The sequence below is a fragment of the Phaseolus vulgaris genome, chromosome 5 (assembly GCF_051622355.1).
Source record: "Phaseolus vulgaris cultivar YP4 chromosome 5, ASM5162235v1, whole genome shotgun sequence".
NCBI lineage: Eukaryota > Viridiplantae > Streptophyta > Magnoliopsida > Fabales > Fabaceae > Phaseolus > Phaseolus vulgaris.
This window is the reverse complement of record NC_143502.1, coordinates 2,875,422-2,898,540: the sequence shown is the minus strand read 5'-3', so window position 1 is coordinate 2,898,540 and position 23,119 is coordinate 2,875,422. Positions and strand designations below refer to the sequence as shown.

General features: G+C 29.2%; 3 protein-coding genes across 4 annotated transcripts; 1 reads left to right on the top strand and 2 right to left on the bottom strand.

Annotated features, from left to right (window-relative positions):
- Positions 1-618: 618 nt before the first annotated feature.
- Positions 619-2,361, bottom strand: RPB5E (RNA polymerase II fifth largest subunit, E). The gene is made up of 4 exons (XM_068643013.2): positions 2,074-2,361; positions 1,820-1,996; positions 1,240-1,353; positions 619-870 (listed from the first exon to the last, which is right to left on the bottom strand). Exons 1-4 carry the CDS (start codon positions 2,296-2,298, stop codon positions 745-747), a joined length of 642 nt encoding a protein of 213 aa, XP_068499114.1. The 5' UTR covers positions 2,299-2,361; the 3' UTR covers positions 619-744.
- A 2,207-nt stretch (positions 2,362-4,568) lies between these two features.
- SKIP5 (SKP1/ASK-interacting protein 5) lies at positions 4,569-8,171 on the top strand. Its single transcript, XM_068643012.2, has 5 exons — positions 4,569-4,782; positions 5,677-5,821; positions 5,904-5,982; positions 7,120-7,178; positions 7,585-8,171. Exons 1-5 carry the CDS (start codon positions 4,632-4,634, stop codon positions 7,961-7,963), a joined length of 813 nt encoding a protein of 270 aa, XP_068499113.1. The 5' UTR covers positions 4,569-4,631; the 3' UTR covers positions 7,964-8,171.
- Positions 8,172-10,174: 2,003 nt separating this feature from the next.
- Positions 10,175-16,933, bottom strand: LOC137834810 (uncharacterized). 2 transcript variants are annotated; one of them, XM_068643010.2, is made up of 11 exons: positions 16,643-16,933; positions 16,506-16,564; positions 16,172-16,326; positions 15,470-15,757; positions 14,911-15,040; positions 13,669-13,776; positions 13,460-13,562; positions 13,262-13,387; positions 11,014-11,201; positions 10,771-10,899; positions 10,175-10,459 (listed from the first exon to the last, which is right to left on the bottom strand). In XM_068643010.2, the coding sequence occupies exons 2-10, from the start codon at positions 16,556-16,558 to the stop codon at positions 10,803-10,805; spliced, it is 1,248 nt and encodes a 415-aa protein (XP_068499111.2). In that variant the 5' UTR covers positions 16,559-16,564; positions 16,643-16,933; the 3' UTR covers positions 10,175-10,459; positions 10,771-10,802. The 2 variants fall into 2 exon arrangements, with proteins under 2 accessions (XP_068499111.2, XP_068499112.2); XM_068643011.2 differs by having other exon boundaries at positions 10,787-10,899; positions 16,643-16,872.
- Between the last annotated feature and the right edge of the window lie 6,186 nt (positions 16,934-23,119).

The window sequence follows — 23,119 nt, the reverse complement described above, 5'->3', positions numbered from 1 at the left end:
TAAATATTTTTATTGAAATTGTATATGTTAATGATGTTAATAAAATATTTAAAATATTAGTGGATAGACTAGTTTAATTTTTTAATAAATCAATGAAGTTATTGAAGCAAATTTAATAATATTTTGTTTTTAAGAGTGACAACAACCTCTTCATAAATTATATGGACAAGTTTCTAACTTAGAAAGAGAATTAAGTGAGACCAACAATATAATAGGAATGAATATTTAAAAAAAAAACAAATATTTCACTTAAAATATTAAACATTATTATATATTTTTATTTGGCACCTTAGAGTTTTCTTGATATCTATTTAAAATAATAAGAATTTAGAAATATTATATTATTTAAACAATTTAGTGTTGAATTATTACTATATATTACATGCGGCAACATTTGATTTCTTGGAGTACATTTGATATTCATTTACAATTTTATGAATTTAATATTAGGTTATTTAACTCAATTTAGTCAATTTAATTTAGTATGATAACTAAAAGTAACAAGTGTGTGGCGACCTTAAAAATTGACCTAAATATAAAAAAGCTTAGAAAAATATCTTTTAAAACACTTACTTCTTTATCAGCATAGATTATAAGAAAAATATTAAACTACCTTAAAACTAAATTATCTTGTAATGGCTCCACCACAATAAAGTTTTTGCTACATATATCATTTTTTTAAAGAGATATAACATGGAATTCATTTTTGTTACCTGCATTGAATCATTACATGAAACGGATGCACTACACAACACAACGATAAGTCACATGAGAATCAACCATTGGACCACTATGAGTGATTCTAACAACTTCTCCTTTCTCCAGGCCATAATAGCGAGCTATAGCATCAGTTTTCAACATACAAGGAAGCTGAAAAAAGAAATACTTATGGCACAACCAATTCAAAAGTACTAATTTATTTTCATAGAAATTCAAAATACACTTACTCAACTCTTAAAATCATGTAACAGAATAAAAGGTACTTGATCCAAAATAGTTAAATTATTAGTTAAAGTACATTAGCAGTTATAAGAACTCACCCGAATAGAAAATTCAAAAACAAATCAAATTCATAATCCTAAGACAAATGAGAATGATATGATGCTTTAGTTTATTTTTCAGCTAAGTACCATATTGTTACTATCAAGGTAGTTTCCAAATGCACCATGTAAGAGTTATAACCCTGAAATTTTCTCATAACTTTCTTAACAGTAGAACAGATTAGAAACATATATTTACCTGCTTCTCTTCCAAGTTATACTTGGCGAGCAGTGCTTCCTTCTCCTTCACAGTGAGTATCTCAAACTTTGGTTGTAACACATGCTTTGTAATATTGACCAGCAAATCCTCAATCTAGAGCAAAGGAAATATTATGGTATATCAAATACCTCATGCATAAAAAATTATATTCTAAACAACGACAAGATTACCATATGAATTTAATTATGATTTTAAGAAAAATCCATTCAACTATAAACACTTTTTTTTTAATAAAATGAGAGACGTGTCTTATTTTAAAATATTTTGTAGGTTTAGTTGTTTTCCCCTCTTTTTGATATAATGATTTTTCCAATTTTGTTAGTGTTTTCATTTTTTTTTTAAAGCAAATTAATGTGAGAACTCATGTCAAATCAAGGTAACAACAGTGGTAATTTATGTCAAATTATGATAGCAGCAGTAATAATAAGTTTAGAATAAAAAAATATGTTAATATATTCAGTTTTGTAACAATTATATCAAGATTCTGAACTTAATTTCCATAAAGGGAGAAATATTAACTATGAAACTGATTTTTAAAAAAGTAAAAACTATTTGTTACCCGAATAATCTCAACTTTGTATGGCAAGTTGCTCAGTTGCTTTTGCGCGAAGGAAGTGATTTTGCTCTGCAAAATGATTATGAGCGATTTCAAGTTTCCACTGTCCACAATCCGGCTGCATATTGCCATCACGGTTCCCTTCTTTATGGCATCGGTTCCGGCGAACACGACCTGAACCTGAAGGCGAAAACGATGAAGAAACATAGAAACATAGAGAAAAGAGAGGATTCTCAAGGTTGAGGATGGATGCGTACAGTGTTGGAGAGATTGGAGAGATGCGAAACGCAGAAACCAAGGGCTTCAGGGTTTGGTTGTTGGCCGAAGCGGGAACGGAACTCAGAGAGCGAGGGAGCGAGGTTGACATGCTGAACGACGTCGTAGCCTCTGTCTCCGAGCATCTCCAACACCGTTCGACGGCTCAGGAAGTACCGACTGCTCTCCGCGCTCCCGTTGTCCATCAAACTTGCAATGCATTCCATTGTAGATACTGCAAAATGCAAAATGCAAATGCAAATGAAATTATGCGTCGTTTCTGTTTCTCACTTTTCTGTTAAAAGAGTGAGTGAGGGAATGAATATATATAACGCGCGTGGGAAGGAAGACGAAAGGGCAGAAACCAGGCCAATGCAAATAGTGTGACCCTCTCTCTCTTTCTCTTTAATTTTGTTCTTTTTTATTATTTTACATTAAATCTTTATATATATATATATATATATATATATTAGTCATATATGTTAACACTTGTAGGGATGATAATAAGTATTTATAATTTTATTTTGAAGTAATAATCATCTCTATATTTGAGGATTGTAAAATTTGTATCTTATCCTCCTCGTTATTATTAGGTAAAGAGTATATAATATTGTTTTAAATATTAATTAAATAATTACTTTTAAATTTAAAAATTATATCAAATTAAACATAATATTATTAAGATTCAAGATTAACAGAATTTTTTTTAATATTAAATTTAAGAAAAATATTATAACTGCTTAAATATCAATTCATATCATAGTATTAAATAATAATAAGATGAGATGGAAGTTAAATCATTATAAAAAGATAAAAATAATTAAATTTGTTCATTTGACGAAATTAAGGGTTTTGTTTTCTGAAATGCAATGCATTTTTTAAATAAAATCACACCAAATAAATGTATAATAAAAGTTGTAGTGAGACGAAAAATGTATTGGACATCTTAATAAATTTGGTGGATATGGAATAAGTCAAATTTTGAGAGTTAATGAAAAAAAAAAGTAAAATAGTTATTCAATTTGAATGGAACTATATATAAAAGAGAATATAGAAGATTGAATTTTAGGTTACAAAGTAAAGTAAGAGTTTATGCCAATACAAATATTAAAAATAGTAGAAATAATTAAATACGTATTTTTTCTTAAATGGAATATTTTTAAGAATTATTATTAGTCTTACATCTTTTTTAATTTTTCTATATCCAAATTAAATTTATGTATTTAAAAAAATATTATACTTAAAAAAACTTTTTATGATAAGTTAATTATTTATTATAAGTTTAAAATATATGTTATATAGTAAAATTATTTATTAATTATGAATTTTGGTTATATAAAAATAAGCATTTACCATATACACTACACAAACTAAAATACTAGATTATATTTAATGTCAAAAACTATTTTTCTAAGAAATATAGCATATCCTTAGAAAGACATAATTTAAATGGAGGTTTTAGGTATTTTTGCTTAATAAAATGATTTTTTTAATTAAATATCCTATATTTATATTTGGTATAAGTATTCATTATAGAAATTAACCAAAGAAATATTTTATTTAATTATTTTCCTTTAGTAGGAACTAGACTCTCTACTTTACACGTGACCGGTTAGTGGATACGTAACCTAATAGAAATAGAAAAATAAAAGAGAAAATATGTTTTTTTTCTGTATTTCTATGGAATTTAATTTTAGGCAATGTATTTTTCAATCGATAATAATATTGAAATTAATTTTTTGTTGGAGATAATAAATTATCATTTTTATGCTGAAGATAAAAAATAAATACTCGTTTTCTATGATGTCATATATTATTGTAGAGTAGAACTAATTATTATGTGTTAAACACTAAACTATAAACTAGCTTTTTAAAAGAGTAAAAAGATGCTATTTTTATTTTTTTATACTGTCCATGAAAAAGAGAAAAAAAAAGACATTTAAAAAGAAAATGTAAAATACAGATAAAATTGATCCGTCACACTTGAGTAATATCTTTGTTGGTCTCTCTTGTATCAAAAGTACTAAAATAATACAATCTAAAAAATATATGGAATGTTTTAAAATAATGTAAAAAACACCTGATGATTATTTTTAAAAAATATTTAATTATTTAAAAGGTAAAAGTTATTCAGTTACTTATTTTATTAAATAAATAAATTATTTTTTATTTGTTAAAAAATAAAAATTGAAAGTTAACATTGAAATTACCAACGATGTATACTATTATATCTTATTCGTATTATTGATACGACTTTATTCTGAAAAAAAATAAAATTGATACGACTTTATTAATGACATTAAATATTAAAACATAAATAAACTTATGAAGGAAAAAACTTAATGAAATATTTTCTTTACGCCTGTGGTAACTACAATAAAATAAATAAGTTATTAATTTGAAAGTACACAACTTAAAAAATATATTTTAACATGTAATAAGATAAACATATTTTTTTCAGAAAAAAAAAACACTAAAATATCAGGTTCGGTGGGTGCAAAATAAAAGCCAAACAGAACCTAAGAAAGAGGAGGGACATGGAGTTGGTTCACAGAAGAACATGACGCCAATGATGGATGACCCACCACTGAAGCAACACTGGAAGAGGTCGCAAAGGACAAAGTCCTCTTCTTCTTCTTCTTCTTCCCACATCACCAATCTCGATGATGGCTGTCTTATGCACATTTTCAGCTTCCTTCCCCCTATTCCAGGTATAACCCCTTTTATCTCTTTTTTTTCCTCTGCCCTTCTAATTTTTTCTATGAAATTTCGTTCTTTTCGCTCAATTCAACGACACCCTTGTTTTTTTTTTTGTTCAATTTTGCTACTTTGATGTGCCTTGGTGGGATTTATGGTATTTGACCTGCTTTTAAGCTGCTAATTAGCAACATGAACTAGGTTTTGTTTTCATTTCCCCCCTGTTTGTAAATATTGTGATTAATTGGTTTTAACATTTTTTTACTGTCTGCATGTTGTGTTATGAGAATGAAAAGCTTAAAATTTGATACTTGAACCAACTGTGTGTTGGGTGATGGTGTCAAAATTGGAGCGTTAAGATGGATATTTGTGAAATGAATATACAACCATGCTCTTGTTTACTTTCATTTTATGCAAGTTTAGTAAAGCCTGTGAAATGAATTTAACAACTTACCATCGCCATCCTTGTTGACATGATTGTAAATTTGTAATCTATCCATAGTTTTCTGTCATCGAGCTGTTTTTTTAAGCTAGTAAATTGACCTGCATCTGTGATTTGATGCTGAATGCATTCATGTTGAGTGTTTCCTTGCTGATAAATCTATTTTGGCACAATATTGTGTTTTTATCCTCTTTCTCTCTCTGTTTGGTTTTCTTGTTCAGCCCATGTTTGTTTTAAGGATATGACATTATTTGTGAAGAGATTGTGCAGGTGAAAGCCCTGCTGCAATGTTAGCTTTTCTCTTGCCTTCTGTTTTGTCTCTATTATTTCTGCTTGTTTTAGATGATGCTATATCCTTACACTTGGATCTTCTCATCAATTAATTTTCCTTCAATGAAAAAAGAAGAAGAAACTAATAACATACTGCAGAGCATTCTCTATCACAATGTTGCTATTGAGTTTGCAGATCGCTTTAATACCGCCCTCGTTTGCCACAGATGGAATTATTTGGCATGTCATCCTCGCCTGTGGCTTCGGGTAGATAGATCAGTGAAAGACTCATCTGAACCTGGTGTTTTCCCCAACATTGAAACTGCTGTTTCTGCTTCAAGGCATGTAAAATTAATGCTATTTGTGTGTGATTTAGATTTTTCTTCAGGCTATGGATTCTAACTATCACCTTCTTTCTTACAGACCAGGTGATACCATTTTAATAGCAGCTGGTGGAAGCCATCATGTCGCAAACATTCAAATAAGGAAACCACTTTGCTTAGTGAGTCATCCAATTTGTGTGCGTGTGTGAGAAACTATTTAATAGATTATTCTACCTTTAGTCAGATTTTTGAATCTCATCCAGTTTCTGCTAACAACCATCCTTGAGATTAGGCAGTGGACTTTTACAGTCTATCCAAAGTTAACCAAATGTGCTTTTAATGGGGTTTCACTGGTAGAGATATGATAGGAACTTGCGTATTCTGGGATGCTTAAGTCTCACATCGAGTGGTATATGATGCTCGGTAGAGTATGTAAGTCTTGGTTATAGTTAGCTTTTAAGGTTGGGTTCTCCAGGTGCTTGGGTACTTAACAAGATATATGGATGGATATTGAGAAACTTTATTGTTTTTTGCATCAATTTTCACTTTTGTTTTTGTTGTTTACTGTTTTGTAATTTTTCTGAGGACTGAGGAGGATTCCAATCCTCCAATCTCAATTTTTTGTTTCACAAAAATAAAGACAATGATAGTGCATCCCTTTCCAATTTGTTTAGGTCAATTAGTGCTGCTGCAAATAAGTAGATTTCATAAAGTTACATGTTGTGGGTATTAACACTAGATCAGGAGTTGGTTTCACTAGAGTATGGGTAAGACCCACAAGTTGGAGTGATTGAGCGACCAAATTGGCAAAAAGAACATTAAAAATGGAATCATAATGCAGAACAGAAGCACAGCAAGAATGTTCAGACTCCATTGCCAACAAGAAGAATTTTCTGAGACTCGGATGCCACTACCGTCACAATGGAGATTAAGGAACACTATTTTCTTCTGCATCCATTCGCCACCCCTAAAGTGGTTCTTAGGTTGATGACATGTTTGGAAGTTCTCTTTTCGTGAAGATGATGCTCGTACTTTTAATCCCAGTGGAGAGAAAATAGGGTGCTAAAACGAGGTTTCTAAACAAGATTTTTTATTTGTTATTGTTTTCTAAAATGATTTTTCAGAACTGTATTAAAATAATATTGATAAAAGTGCTACTGATTTCATGTCACTGCCAATTTCATGCACTCGAATTCATTACTGGTAGTTAGTGGTTGGTTGTTCTACCTTCTCCTTATTCTAATTCTCAAGGAAACATTAATGATAGAAAATCTCTCCAAATTTTTGGCTTTCCCAAATCAATGTTGTTTGTTCAGATTGGTGCAGGTGAACTTCCAGATGACACAACACTTGTTTGTTCTCGAGGCTCAGACAGGTTTGCATTCCTTACATTTAAATTTTGTATAATGTTCATGTGAGGTAGTAGTAGCTAGGAACCACTTCTATGCTGCCGGATTTCAATGGATAATATTCTTGGCCAAACAGAAGGGTTTATAAGGATTAAAAGTGGTTTCAACGAATGACATTTTGCAAAGTTAAGGTGTATTTGAAGCATTGAATTGAACAGTGGTTTTACATATAAATTTATGGGTTAAACTTGAATCAAAAACTGTTTGGAACTGGTATCCAAACACCCTTAAAAATTAAAGTGAAAATTTGACAATATCAGGGACTATAACGTTTACAGTCTTGGTCAGCATTAATTTAATCCCTTGAAAAGTAGCAGAGATAATATAATCTTCAACAACACTTGGTATATGTTTTTTGTTTTGTCTGAGCAGTGCACTAGAGTTCATATCCACATGCAAGCTAGCAAACTTAACTGTGAGGGCTGAGCTTGGTTGCTGCTTGCTACATAGAAAGGGAAGGTTAACTATAGATGGATGCATACTTCAATGTGAATCAAATCCTCTGGATTATCTCTCATGTCCCATTGTGAGTACAGCCAGTAGCAGTGAGGTGCTTCCCTCACAAACCAAGAGTAGCAGTGATGGTGTATTTGTTTCTCAAACCAGAATTGAAGGAGGTGCCAAAGCTGTTCTAACAAGTGGGGATTTGGCTTTGCAACGTGTGAGAGTGATTTATGCTAGAACTTCACTTCTTTTCTGGTTTGATGTAGAGCAGATATGTGATCAAATTGAGCATGAGAAGCCTCTCTGATACTGATATCATTATTTGTTTTGGTTTGGTTACATAAACTTGTCTGTAACTTTAGTAGTGATTATGGTATTTTCATTCTTTGCTCCTGCTCTTTTTTGGTTCTTATTTATTCTTATCTTAGGATGTCATATAAAAGCAACAAACATTCAGTTTACCATGCTCTTCATAATGACTTTTTTACAGTTAATGCAATAATTTTATGAGCCAAGTTACTCTCACATTTCATGAGATTTTAGATGTTTAGATTCATCTGGAGTATGTATCTCTGCATATATATAACTCACAATAAAATAAATGCCATTGTAATTTTTTAAAACAATACCAAAGTTGATATATGAAGTAGAAATATCGAAAGTATAGTTTTAAAACATTGTTAAATATACAATAGAAATTGGAAAATTGTATATTGTGTAGAAATAGTAATATCAATTTCATTAGTTCCTTAAACAGCATAGTACATTGTCAATAGAAACTTATATTATAGAATTAGTAACCTTCTAATTATTTACATATAAATTATTAAAAAGCGAGTATTGAGGCTAATTCTCCCTACACCATATCTGCATCATTCACCTTCATAGAAAATGTCTATGCATCCAACACCTTCATAGAAAATGCCTATGGATCCTTAATTTTTTTGGATATCTATATCTGCAATATAAATGATGTGTCTTTTTTCGGTTGTTAAAATTTAGAAGGTTTTTTTATAGAAAATGTCTATTTTATCCTTAATTTTTTTGATATATATATCTGCAATATAAATAATGTGTCTTTCAGACAATCCACAATGTAGAAATGCGATTCGGTTGTTAAAATTTAGAAAAGATGAGAAAGACAATTTGAGGATAGAAAATGTTTATTTTATCCTTAATTTTTTGGATATTTATATCTGTAATAATATAAATAATGTGTCTTCCAGATATGACAATCCACAGTATAGAAATGCGTTTCGGTTGTTAAAATTTAGAAGCTTTTTTCATTCCGAATACAAAAATTTAGAAAAGATGACAAAGAAAATTTGAGGATAGAAAATGTCTATTTTATCTTTAATTTTTTGGATATCAATATCTGAAATATAAATAAGGCAGTATTGATTAGCCGAGTATTGAGAGTGCCATCATCGGGGAAGGGTTTATGTAGGGTTTGTACTATATTAAAAGTTTTGCTTTGTTGTATTATTTTAAAGACACCATTTAATACATAGTAGAAATGAAGACTTTCTTGTCCATTTAAAAAAAAAAAAACTTGTCTAACCTTTCTGAAATTTATGTGGTGGTATCATCCTTTGATTGATTGCTTTAAATTAGAGGGATGTAAGTATCATTTGATTAGAAAGAAAGAAAAAATAAGCGTTATTTAGTGTAATATTAGAGAAGTGACAATAATTTCTCCCACTATTTAATTGCATAATTTTGTTTAAAATAGTTTTTTCTAAAAATCTATCTTTAGAATGTGATACAAGAAAAAATAGTAATAAAAAAACTCTAATTTAATTAAAAATAAACAATGTATTCTTCATTCTAAACAAAATTTTAGCTTTCTAAGGTATTAAACCTTCTGAATTTTCTTTATAAATGTTTTGACTGACTAATTATCTATTTCACCAACATATTACATTATTGAAAAGACAATAAAAGATAGGCCAATCAAAATCTTGTTGAGGTCAATTTTAATTCCTTACAATTGATTGTATCAATTATTTACTTTCTTGGAGATTGAAAAGCTGTAACTCTTATTTTCTTAATCAACTGAGAAAGATAAATACAATGGTAATATGACTAAGATATGATGGTTATTAGGGTTTTATCACCCTACTTGGTAATATCATCATGTGTATACTAGTATAAATGCATATATATATATATATATATATATATATATATATATACACACACACACATACATACATGTATCTTTATAATCATATTTATTAGGCATAATATCAATTAAAAAGTTAAACATTAAAAGTTAAATAAATAATAAAAATGATTTTAAAATATAATAACTAATTTAAAGATATTATTAGTTTATTATAAAAATTAAAATTAAGATATGAATCACAGAAAAATGTTCTTAATAAATTGGTTATTAAATTGATTTTATAAAATTAAATTAAACTAAAATTTCACTTTTTAAGATAGTATAACCGAGTGTTGAGTTCTCCTTAATTCCACATTTGAAATGTTCAATCATTGACATGAAGAAATGGATTAAAGATCTTACATAAACTAAACTAGATATATAATTAAATTATAATATATAATTTCTTTATTGGTAAACAAATATTTGTAGTAACCCCAAAAAAGAAAAATACTAGGAAGCCTTAGTGATTGCACCATGACCAGACAAAAAAATCAAATAACTTCAGGGTTATACCCGTTAGAATTTTCTTATATATTTTCCCCATTCTCCACTCCAATCCCCTGTATTATACAAGATTCATTTTCTTGTACATATATCACTATCCAGCCATTCTCAGAGAACATCACAAACAACCTGAAAATTGAGCACTAAATGTCATTCAATAGCTGTTCCTTTAAAATAAAATCCATTGCAAATATTAGTACAAAATTCTTAAGATGGTTGGATAACAGCAAAGTTGATAATTTATTGTTACTGTAAACAATCATTGATAATGTGTTTGTAGTATAGAATTGCATGTTGAATTTCTATGCACAAAACACCAAGTTCTACACATATCTTTTCTGTTTCAAAATTAATGTAGCTGCTTCACCAGTACTCTATAGCAGTAGATTATAGACACAAATAGAAAAGCAAACATGTTAAAAATTTAATAGATTGCTTACTGTTATAGGAACAAACATTGGGGTAGCTGAACTCAATTCCCTGCAGTAGGTCTCTGTTTCACCACCAAATCATCAGCAGAGTAATAATCAGCTATGAGCCGGTACATATATGATGGGTTATGCCCTCCACTGAGAAGTTCCAAAACCAGAAAATGCAAGAAAAGCAAAAGATTAATACATTTACTTTCTCAAGTCAGCAATGAAGTAGAGTTAATTTTCTTGATTAATTCCAGTTTAACTTACGTGTCAGTGATGAAGAGACTAACAAGGTTAGGTGGCACATAATCAAATGCTGGATTAACAACATGAAGAGAACCAAGACTAGTTGCAGAATCCATTAAATCTGAGAATTCTCCAAAGTCTAGTAGCTCGGATGGGGATCTCAACTCATTCAGTAGGACATGAGGATTGTGAGGATACAAAGGGCACAACTGTCAATGAAACAAAGCAATTTTCAATGAAGTCAAATAGTCGGTAACATGCAGCATATCACAACTTAAATTCCATAGTAGGATTAGGTAACAAGGTTTACTTACTAGCAATTAAGGGTTACTTGAGGTAATGTGTATTAGCTACGATGCACGGATACCATAAAGCGATAAACTAATTTAACAATAAGATACGATATGTGATACCTATTTAAAAATGTATAAAATTCTTGAAACATATTAAATATATTGTAGCTATCGATATCCAAGATATACAGACATAGGCATATAATATAAAATTCAATCAAATGGGATGCAGTTCAATCAAATCATATGCAATCCAATCAAATCAAATGCAATAGTATAACTTGAATATTTATATAGTAATGATTGATTGAATGAAAAATAATCAATAATTAATCATATTTCTTATTTATTTTAAATATATTTCAAATATCTTTGTCCAAGTCCAAAAAATCCTATAAATACATATCAATATCAATTCCTCACTAAATTCTCATATTCACTTATATAATAATTTTCTATGCTCTTACTAACTTGAACGTTGGAAAATATTCTACAGGTGGATTTCCCCTAATCGTCTTTGGCAAACTATTATATCTCATAGTCATAACTTGATTTGCAAGGAAAACCACCTTCTTCCATCTCAAGAGATTAACGCTCTTTTTTGGTGAAAACATTTGGCGTCCACCGGGACAAGAGTAAAGTTGTTCTTGGACCTCAAGTCTTATGGTACTAACTAGAAGCATAATTGTCGATTATCATCATCATCATCATCATAGACCTCTCAATCGTTGATTATTCTTTTAGTTTAGTTGTGAATTCTTATGTTGTTCCTCTAGTAACCAATAGTAGTATCAGAACTTAATTCCTGATTATATTTTGTTGCTATTGTTACTACAATAGTATTGTAGAAAAATCTGAGTATGCTATGTGATTGTAGATAGTCTTATCTGTCACATCAAAAAGAAATTATTTTTGCTACTGGATATAGAATGTAGTAGTGTAAAAGTGCATGTCTAGGAAAGTTCTAGCAAGGAAAGTGCACGTTTAGTACTTATAAGTCCATCGCCCCATTCAACTCTTTTACTATACTTGCTAGCCTCAAACTCGACCATAAGCTCGGAACTAGTTTACGAAGAGGGTAAAAAACAAAACCATGTGATACATATTGGTGAAGTAATCTAGAGTATCACAATTGGATATGGATATATGAACCAAATTGAAGTAGTGGTGCATCAAAGTGTATTAGTAGTACCATCACGGTGAAGTATACAAAGGTATCAATATCATATACGGACACGAGTTATAGCCACAGTTGACAGTTATAGATAACTGTCACAACTGAATAGCTTGGCTGATAGAGATAGATAACAAACTAATGTCTACTGCAGCTAATATCAACTATACTATAACAGATCTATTTCAAAGACTCTTTGATTTATAAATTCCAAATTCATTCAATCATTTATCACTTTACCCTCATCACCATTTTAATGCATAATAAGATGTCTAGATAGCCTAAACAAGGACAAAGGTTTAATAGCTATGGAACATTTTAGACTGATTATTCATTGCTAGTTAAATATTTCTATGATTATCCTCAATGTCTACACTTTTTAAAATAAAAAAAATCAGGTTCAAAGTTGTTCACAGTTTAAGACTTCATTTTAATTCAAATCAAATTACTATGTTGCCTAAAAGTTGGTTGAACTGTCAAATATTGTTTGGTAATTCATTTTGAAAACTCTGTATAACATCTAAAAACACTGCAGTCATTTATTAGATTCTTATATTTCAATTTACAAATTTAGCAGAATGTATATTATTATTAGACCAATAAATGCACAGACACATAACGACTAGTTCTAAAATCTTGAGTTTAAAAAAATATCAAACTCATTGCCTCCAACAGATTTGGCAGTTACCTGTCCACTCTATTTCCATACACAACAGAATAGGAAAGAACGTCCAAAGAATTCTTGTTTCCTATAACATGACATATTTGAGGGAGAGTTAGAGATAATATATTAACAATTTACCTTATGACTCCCAGCAAGTACAACAAAAGGAACAGCATGCCTATGAGCAGCAAGTGCAACCATATGCAACCCAATTGGGGCAATTACTCCACCATTAGCCATGACGGCATGCGCACCAACTATAACCTAAAGAATTATAAATCAATTTAAATTCAGAACAACAGTCTTGATTCCAAAATTTACACCAGAATCACATACCATATTCACTCTGGAAATCATAGCAAAACACGCAGAATCAGCAATTACTGTGCTCTGTAAGCCTCTGGCAGCCAATTCTTTCGCAAGGAGATGTCCCCGATACCTGATTGCATATGCAACATTCAGTGGTTTTCTGAAGAATACAAACAAAGACTTTCGAGTAAACCAGAATCATGCCTTGCAAATGTTAATTAACCATAACTACAAACCTTGGGGCACCTTCAGCAACAACCACCTTAAATGATCTCTTTTTCTCCTTTGCAGCACAAAGAAATTCGAACACTGTTTTAGAACTGCCTAGCGTTAATATTACCTCACTGAAAAGTAGCCATGTAACAAATAAGAAAAAGAATACAAAGATTTTATTTTTTCTAAGAAATAAATAATAAAATTTTAAAATCAAGACACAGTCACATAAATCAATAGAATAATGTTTGCCTTCGTTACTTACACACGATGGATGTAAGAAAATAAACAATAGAGAGACAGAAGAATAAGGTATGGATTCTAGTGTTAGTCATGTAGATCAAGCAACCCTTGGCAACATGGAAAACCTCCAATTTGAGAAACATGAAATGATGAAACAACTCATTTCTCCAAAAACAAAAGCAACAAACCATGTTAAAGTTGCTTTAAAAAACGTAAAATAGTGAAGACTTTAATTTTTATGTGGTAAATTACAGGACATTTATCAAATATATGCAAGATATTCAAAGTTAATACTATGTATTTCGAAATTGACCTTTGACCAATTATATCAAGCAATAGTAATAATCCCACCCAATACCAACGCCATGTTCATAAAATAATTAAATCATCATTTTATTTATTCGATTACATCCAAGACCAATAATGCAGTCCCCAAGGAAAGGTAAAATAAGGCACAAACAGACTACAAGGGAAGCTTTGACAAATTTTACCATATAATAGTTAAACCAACAAATAATTGGAATTTTCCATTATATTAGTCCTCGCCATTGTTAGTTCAATATTTCCCTCACAATCAAAGTAATGTAAAAAGAACGCACTAGACATTGAATATATGCATTGTCTCTTTACATCACAACAGTTTAGTTTGTGATTCAAGAGTTTAACCAATCTTGTAATAGTTGTAATATTAACATTCCCTATAAGACATGGTTAATAATTCTCCGCTCACAAGACAAAAGCAATCAATCAACCAAAGAGAATTCTCGGGTGCTGGAACCCTTTACCGGTGCCTATTTATGACCAGTGGTAAGAAGTCCAACTGTCTTATCATTGATGATAAAAGAAAATATTACTTTCTAGTCTAGGTGTGAAAATAGATTGACATGTAAATATGTTTTTCCCTCAAATTTTGAATCTCAGATCAATCTGCTTTTTGGGATCTTATAATGGCATGTTCTGAAACAGGCACTTTCAAGTAGTAAGAGATAAACACGTCTTAAGTAGTTTAGGAGAAAACGAACTTTTGATGAATATGCTCTACTGCTTGTTCTGCTATTTGTTCATGGCAAGAGGTTATGTCTTGAATAAGTTCATTGACTGCTTCAATGACATCATGCTTCAACTTCCGACCTCTTGTACCCTTTTCAACGGCTGTAACAACAGAAAACTCAAAGATAAATGTAGTTGAATACCAGAACAACAATTTCTTCATCAAATGCCACACAGCAACTACGAATCAATATTTTACAATAATCACTAGGATCAATCAACCAAAAATATATCAAGTAATGTCAATGAAGTGCTCTAATATTTTTATAAAAATCAGGAAAAAAAATAATATTGCGTTTTAGCATTAATTTTATTGGGGAGAATTATCTAAAAGAATACCTCTTGTTAGCATAATATTTTTGCATGTAAAAAGATGAAATGAAAAAGTAACTTTTCCATTGCATTTATGCTTGAATTTCTGCATATCAAATATCAATATTTTTTATCAAAAGGCAGAAAGAATATGTCAGGAAAAAGATTAAGAAGTTATAAGTTATAACAAAACAAAACTCAAGCTTCACGCATCCTCACATCTACTTTTCCCATCAGAGTCACCCGTCGAGGAAGGCGTTGGTGGAATGGCTGCTGAATCCGTCACATCCTCTAGAAGAGTTTGTAATGACGGTGGACGCAAGGTGCTTCTTGCAGCAGCTGCAACAACAACAGCAGATAACGCAGGATGATCATCTCGCTCCACATCATCTTCATCATCACTTGTAGCGGACATCCCAAAACCAGCCATAGCATCTGTAACAAGGGAAAGATCCTCCTCCCTGATAATGTGAAGAACACGCCTCACAATATTTCCAACAGATAACTCTGCAATCCCATGCATAACATGTTATAAATTATAATATGCAAACAATTAATCAATCTCAATTCCAAAAGACTGAAACATCTTTTTAAGCAGAACTACATAACTAGGCAATCAGGCAGCAAATAAATCAGAATAGACATACTTTGACTGATATAAAAGCATTAAACACAGCACACACAAAATCTATATTTTTTGGGTGCCCATGGTACCAGCCAAGAACCAGAAACTAATGCCTAAAGGTACAAATCCATTTAAGGTTATCTCTCCCAACAAATGTTTTCCATATACATCAACTTCACGACCAAACCCCCAACCCACATATGCTAAACAAATACCAATACACTCTAACAGATACCATAAAATGTATATTTCTGTTATAAAATAAAATAAAAAGTATGAAAACTTGATATATATACCAATAGGATTAGCATCAATAATCTGCTCCCCCACAGCCCTTACTGCATTAATCAGATATGTGGCCTGGTTTGTGTGTGGCACCCGCTGATGCGAAATCACTGACCGGAGCAACTCTGCTGTCAGCTTCGCCGTGGCCTGAGACCCTTCAATTTTACTATCATCACAAAAACAAAACCAATAACTACAAATACAAAAATAACAATTTAACACCAAATCAAACACACATACACAGAAGAGAAAAAAAAAATTAATTCCTAAACCTCAAAAGTAACACCTTTATCCCAATTACACCATTCATCGAACTAAAACATCATCAGAGAAGGAAGAACTCACCGCTTCTTAAGCAGATTCACGAATTCATTAACAAGGGCTTGAACATCCGGCATTTTCCTCTAAAAAAAGCAGAATAAAAATTACACTATATATTATGATAAGAATAAGAATAAAGAAAAAAGGGAAAAGGGATTTACCAATCGAAAGTATAAGTAAAAGGGTAACCTAATCAAAGAAGCGTTAGAATAAGAATATATGAAATTAGTAAAAGGGAATTCAAAATTAGAGATGAAAGAAGAGAGTGTTTTGGGTTTGGGTTTTATTCTGAGTTGCGTGCGCTTTATATAGTTGCGGAATCAAATACTCCAGTTTTGAATCCGAGATACCCGCCACCGTTATTACGTGAAAATGCTTACAAATTGTATCTGTTAGTTTTGTTTTACCAAGGTTTCATGTTCTAGCTTCTGAATATGCACAAAAATTGTCTTGGGATATCATAGATAATAACATGTGGGTTACTTTATAATATTTACTATTTATAAACTATAATAGGTAAAAGTGTTTTAGTCAAAATAATGTGAATAAATAATTAATAATCATTATAAATTAATATATTTGTTTTAAGAAACTATTCCCATTTTTATCTAACTTCTTCTATTAATATAATGTAATATTAGTATTTAAAGGTAGCGATGGGAGAAAAAGAGAGAAATATTAGTAATAATTATATAACTAAAACATATATATATAATTATTTTAGTATATTCTTTATATATATATAGTAATAATTATAGATTTTAATATTGTGGAAAGTAGTTGTGTCAGGTATTGATTCTTGAAGCCTGAATCCATGTCCCAATAAATATTTGATTGTTGATTTTTAGCCTGAATCTTCTTGAGGATGGATGAAGGTGACAATCTCTGTAAAATAGACTCAAGCTTCTAGAATATTTTTTGATCTTGTGTTAGCTTGGAGTCTGCATTGATTTTATCACCTAATTGATTTTTTTGATGTTCTTTTCTTCTAAAATTCATCAATGCTTATCAGATGAAGTGAAAAGTCTTCTCAGTATTCATTCGTCTATTCTTCAATCTTCAACTAACAGACGCTATGGTTGATCAACAATTTCTTATCATATGGCAGACGATGCAGTAATATGACTTGATCTTCGTCTTATCAGACGTAGCTACATGCTTTGTTGACTTAAGCACTTAATCAAAATTCTAGAATGTTGAACTTTTGCCTAAATAACTTCCCCCCTTTTTATCGTGCCTAAAACAATAAGAATTAGTATGAAGAATATATAGCGAAGAAGTGATTGATTTGCTTATCAACATCTTCTTTGACTTCAGCTTTGAGTTGCTCTTTTTTGAGTTGCAAACTCTAAGAAATACATGCAACTCATTAGCCATAGATGCTTGGAAAGGTGTTCCCCCTTAGTTTGTGCATCTTCCTTTTTTAAAGCTCCCCTTGAGCTTGTAAGCTCATTTTCTATTCCTTTTCTTTGAGACTCTTAATTGTATGCTTAGGAAGACATGAGTTTTGAGCATTTCAACCTACTTCCTCTTTTTAGGCCCTCTTGGTCATTCTCCCTTCCTTATTCTTTTTAGGGCCCTCTTGGACACTCTTCCTTCCTTTTTACTCTCGTATTTTTTAAGTAGCACTAATAAATGTGTGAATAATAAACAACAGATGGGTGAGTATACCACAATTGTTGCTATATATTCCATTGAATTTGAATTTTTTAAACAAAAACAAGTAATGGGACGTCCAAAGCTCTAAGTCTTCTCCATAAGAAGTTTTATCATGGTATTTGTCGATCTAAAAGAAAACTTGTGATGCTAATGATTGGTTCATTTTCTTCATCTTGAACAATCTTCTTATCCTTGTATAGGTGTAAGGATACTTGCATATGATAATGATTCATATAGACCATATGGGAGGTATAAAGAAAGATAAGGCATTGTTTAAAGCCACCAGATGGGACCATAGAATATGACAATGTTGACTTCTTTTGCATAGTTTATCTTCTCAATTCCTTTTCGTATGGATCATGCATCATTGTCTGTGTTGCACACACATCTTTTTTGGGTGATCTAGGAATCAAATGGTAATTTGTCTGCTTGACTCAGGAAGTGATTGTGTCATTTTCACCCAAAGCGTTATTTGCATTCATATGTAGTGAGCTTGGTTGTAGAGGAGAAATTTTACTTTAGAACTGCCAAAGGTCCTTTGGGAAGGTAGAAAGCATAAGGAAATAAAGATGTTGTATGTTTATTTCTTATTATAAATGAGGAGATGAATGACTCTTTTTTTAGAAAGATACATCTTGAAACATACAAATTTCAAAAAGGATATTCTTTTGTCCTTTATTTTTGAAGACTTCGTCACTGATCATTTATCATTCTACCTTTTTGTTGAGCGACACCAAGATAACCAGGCATGCATACTTTTGTCTTTTATCCCAAACATGTTATCTAATGTCATTTGACATACACAAATTAGTTTTATAGGATACGATTTCTTTTGAGGAGACTTTGTGCATTTTGTTAGGCTTTAGGTTAAGATATCATCATTTGAGTATTTTCATTTTTGATTGAGGATCTGGTTGGTGCGCTATCATTTCTTTCTCTTTTTGAAGATCTAATTTTTAGAATGAGTCAATATATATGTGAACTTTTTTGTATTGTTTGACTTATGTGAGAGGGTTCAGAAGATCCTTCGTATGAGGAATCATTTTTTTCTTATTGTTTATATTTGACTATTTTTCTCTTTTACTTTAGATTCTCCGATTATTTCATTTTCTATGCATATTTTAGATATCTTGTTTGCTATGCATTCATCATTTTGGTAGCACTTCCTTGTAAGATATTGAAGAAGTTGTCTTCTTTGAATAAGCATTTTTCTTGATAAAGAAGCTCGAATCTACTTTCATGACTTGAGTTCTTCAACCTTTACTTTTGACAAATCTTTCCTTACATTGTTGGGTTTAGACCAAGACAACCATCAACATTAAATTTTTTGGAAAATTTGATCAGGTCTACATTATCTTTTCTCTTTTATAACTTATTCTTTAAACTGAGAAGAACTCAATTTTTTTCTCCCTTTGAGTAGATTGATTAGAATAGACGAGGTCATAACATTCTTCATCTAAAGTATTGACTCATTTTGTCTCTTTGGTTTCCGTTTGATCCTATGTAGTATGGATAAACGATCCTTCTGATATTCTCTGTCCTTCCGATCTTGCAAATATGTCCATTTGTAGTATCAAGACTAAGGTATGATAATTTCCTTTCAATCTTTGTTAATTTTGGATTCAAATATGCTTATTCGATCCTTAGGTTAGGACTAAGAATAAATGCAATAAAAAACATAGAGAAAAGAAACACAATTTTATTTTTCATCAAAACAAAAGTTGTGTTTGTTTCTATCGATGAAAATAAATAGATTTATTATTATTGTGGACTTATAAAGAAAGCACATAAAATAAGATGGAATAAACACTCAAGTCAATAAATCTCCATTAAATTTATTAAATTTTCTCTTCAATATTGATGAAATTTACAAGAAAAGTGTTGTAAAATTATATACTTAATATTTTATTATTATTATTATTATTTTAAAATAAATAAATAAATCAAAATATTTAAATAATAATAAAATAAGTTTATTTAAATTTTGACAATTTTTTAAATATTTTTATACTTATTTAAATTTTAGAATAATTTGTATTTTAATTTAAATTTGATTTTAACTTTAGTTTATATTTTTTATATTTAGTTATTTTTAAATTTTTATTTTATAAACATATTAATATACAAAATCATTTATTTTATCACATCTATTACGAAGTGGACTTTAAGCCTAACTCAACCCCATAAAACCGGCTCATAAGGATGAGGATTGCACCCACATATATACAATGAAATGTCCTTATCTCTAGTCAATGTGGGATCTCCAACAACATCAACACATTTACTACAAATTTTCTTCTCAATTTCCACTCACTTTCTCTCCATCCAAACTTTTACTTTTTTTTTTCCTTTTTGTCTTATTTTCTTTAGGTTTTTCTTTAAATGTAAACTTTTCTCTTTCTTGAAAAGTTCCATCATTTTGTTTTGACAACCTAATTCTATTGAGGTATATTAAAAGGAGAGAGATTAATGATGTATGGCATAAAAAATTTGAAATTTGTACTTCAATCTACTTTATTATTAAAATTCTTTATTAATAGATATAAATTAGTTAAGTATCACTTTTATCATATATTTTACATGTTAATTTTAGTTTAATCCTATATTTGTATTTTTTATAATATTATTTTGTATAATAATAGATAATTGTTATTATGTTAGTTTAACTAAAATACTAAAATATCGAATTTAATTCTAAGTGAGATATTAAGTTTTATAGTAATACGTAATACTTGGTTTGTTTCTGGTTACAGTAATAATGGTAAGTATGTGATGGAGGCACTAACTTACACACGTGGCGACCATAACAACCCTTTTATGATTGAACATTGAAACCAAACCGAAAAGAGCAGAAGCATAAAAGTTGATTGATTTCGTAGTTGTCTAAAAGATTCAGTGCTTCCATTTTGGTATAACAGCACAATACAATGTCTCATACCAAAACAAAAATCTGAAACACATAAGTGAAACAAACTTTTATAGTATGTTTGGTTCAAAATGAAGGGAAACAAAATCACTCTTTGGATCCTTTATTTACAAGCAAATCATCTTATGTTCTTATACATTATTTTCTTGAAAAAAAATAAAATAAAAAACGTTTTAACTATTTTAATCATTTAGCAAGTATAACCTATTCCGATTTATATATTATTATCTAAGAAAAATATATTATATGGTAATTTTCTTTGATTTCATTTTTTAATTGAATAATTTTTAATATTATTTTTATAAAACTGTGTGTGTATATATATATATATATATATATATTAAATTATATTATATTATATTTTTTAATTAATTACTCATAAAAATAATAAATTATATATATTTTTTAATATAATAAAAATGTAAATACACTGGTGTTTTTGTTAATCTTAATAACTTATTTAGTTAATATTTAAATATTAATTTAAAAACCAATTTATAAATTTTATTAATAATTTATTTAATAGAGTAATTAATTATTATTTTTCTTTAAAGTTGGTTTTATCTAATAATTTTTTTAATGTACATATGTGTATATATATAATGTATATAGAAAAAAAAATTCTAAAATAAAAGTAAGATTTTTTTTAAGAAGGCAGAGTTATGTGTTTCAATGTTTACTATTCTATTCAAGGAGAAGCAAGTTAGAAGTAGTAATAAAATATTCTAAATTTATTTGATGTTTTGAAATATTTGTCAAGCATATTTATAATAAAAAAGTTATTTCCAAGGATTTCTATAACACACAAAAACATATTTTCAAGCACCTATTTTAACATACCAATGGTCATGAGATAGTGAATGGAGGGTAGAAAATTCATGATTTTTTGAAATAATAATAAAAAATTAGAGAATATTTTTTAATAAAGGATATTAAATATATTTTTAGAGATTTAAATGTATACATGATAATCACCCATTTCTAATGTAACTAAAGCTTTCATAAAACAAAAATTTGTATGGATTAAGTATAAAATGTCTATAACCATCTTAACATCTTATGAAAATTTTCTAATTTATTTTAACATATTGGATGGAGATTAAAATGTTTTCATCATATGCAATCACATTAGTTAGATTAAGAATGAAATTAAACACTCATCAAGTAATATATCAAACACCTAATCATACACGTTAAAATCTTTAAATTTTTGTCTTTGAAGGAGACATTGCTTCTCTTATTCACACTTGTAAGATAGTTGAAGAAAAAATAAATAAATAATTATATCATACCAAACATTACAATGAACAAATTATGAACAACATTTAATATATAATTTTTTCCTAATAGAGGATTTTGGAGCTTTTATTGTAATTTTAAAACTTCTCTTTGATTAGATTGAAGATTCATCATTAATATATTGAAAATTTTATAGTTAATATAGTTACTAAAAAAAATCATTAAATAGAAACTAATTTTAGAGACAAAAAGTAATTAGTCGTTATAGTAATTAAATGATATACCATTCTAGAGACTAAAAAATTTATTAGTTTCTAAATTAATTTATATTATTGATAAATAGTTTCTAAATTGATATCTAATTAGCTACCAAGATTTTTGTTACCAAATTTAGAATCTAAATAATTACTATTTATCAATAATAGAAACTAATTTATAAATCAATAATTTTTTAAATCTCTAAAATAGTCTCTAATTTAGTCATTATAGCAACTAATTATTTTTTTGTCTCTAAAATTGATTTTTAGTTAATGATTTTTAAAATGTAGTGTTGAAATGATAATTTTGATGTTTTAAGTATTGGTTTATCATCTATTGCTCTTGATTATCTTTTATATAGAAGTGACATATAAAAGTGTTTTGAGTTTTCATTGGAATGTTTATATATGCTTTAATTGATTAAAATGTGTTTTAATTAATAAAAATGTTTTTCAACTTGTGGGATTTGTAAGATAGAACATTTTAGTTGGTAAATTTTTGTTTTGGTAAACTAAACCACTTAAACATTTCAAGGAATGAAGTTGAGGTTGTTTTA

What these genes read in the sequence shown, in the direction of transcription:
- SKIP5 (XM_068643012.2), top strand. Translation starts at nt 4,632, where the DNA reads ATGACGCCAATGATGGATGACCCACCACTGAAGCAACACTGGAAGAGG. An exon ending in TAAGGAAACCACTTTGCTTA is followed by an intron (nt 5,983 to 7,119) that starts GTGAGTCATCCA and finishes TTGTTTGTTCAG; the next exon opens with ATTGGTGCAGGTGAACTTCC. An exon ending in TGTTCTCGAGGCTCAGACAG is followed by an intron (nt 7,179 to 7,584) that starts GTTTGCATTCCT and finishes TTGTCTGAGCAG; the next exon opens with TGCACTAGAGTTCATATCCA.
- RPB5E (XM_068643013.2), bottom strand. Translation starts at nt 2,298, where the DNA reads ATGGAATGCATTGCAAGTTTGATGGACAACGGGAGCGCGGAGAGCAGT. An exon ending in ACAAAGTTGAGATTATTCGG is followed by an intron (nt 1,354 to 1,819) that starts GTAACAAATAGT and finishes CCTTTGCTCTAG; the next exon opens with ATTGAGGATTTGCTGGTCAA. An exon ending in ATAACTTGGAAGAGAAGCAG is followed by an intron (nt 871 to 1,239) that starts GTAAATATATGT and finishes TTCTTTTTTCAG; the next exon opens with CTTCCTTGTATGTTGAAAAC.
- LOC137834810 (XM_068643010.2), bottom strand. Translation starts at nt 16,558, where the DNA reads ATGCCGGATGTTCAAGCCCTTGTTAATGAATTCGTGAATCTGCTTAAG. An exon ending in CTCTGATGGGAAAAGTAGAT is followed by an intron (nt 15,041 to 15,469) that starts GTGAGGATGCGT and finishes CTGTTGTTACAG; the next exon opens with CCGTTGAAAAGGGTACAAGA. An exon ending in GTTGCTGAAGGTGCCCCAAG is followed by an intron (nt 13,563 to 13,668) that starts GTTTGTAGTTAT and finishes ATATGCAATCAG; the next exon opens with GTATCGGGGACATCTCCTTG.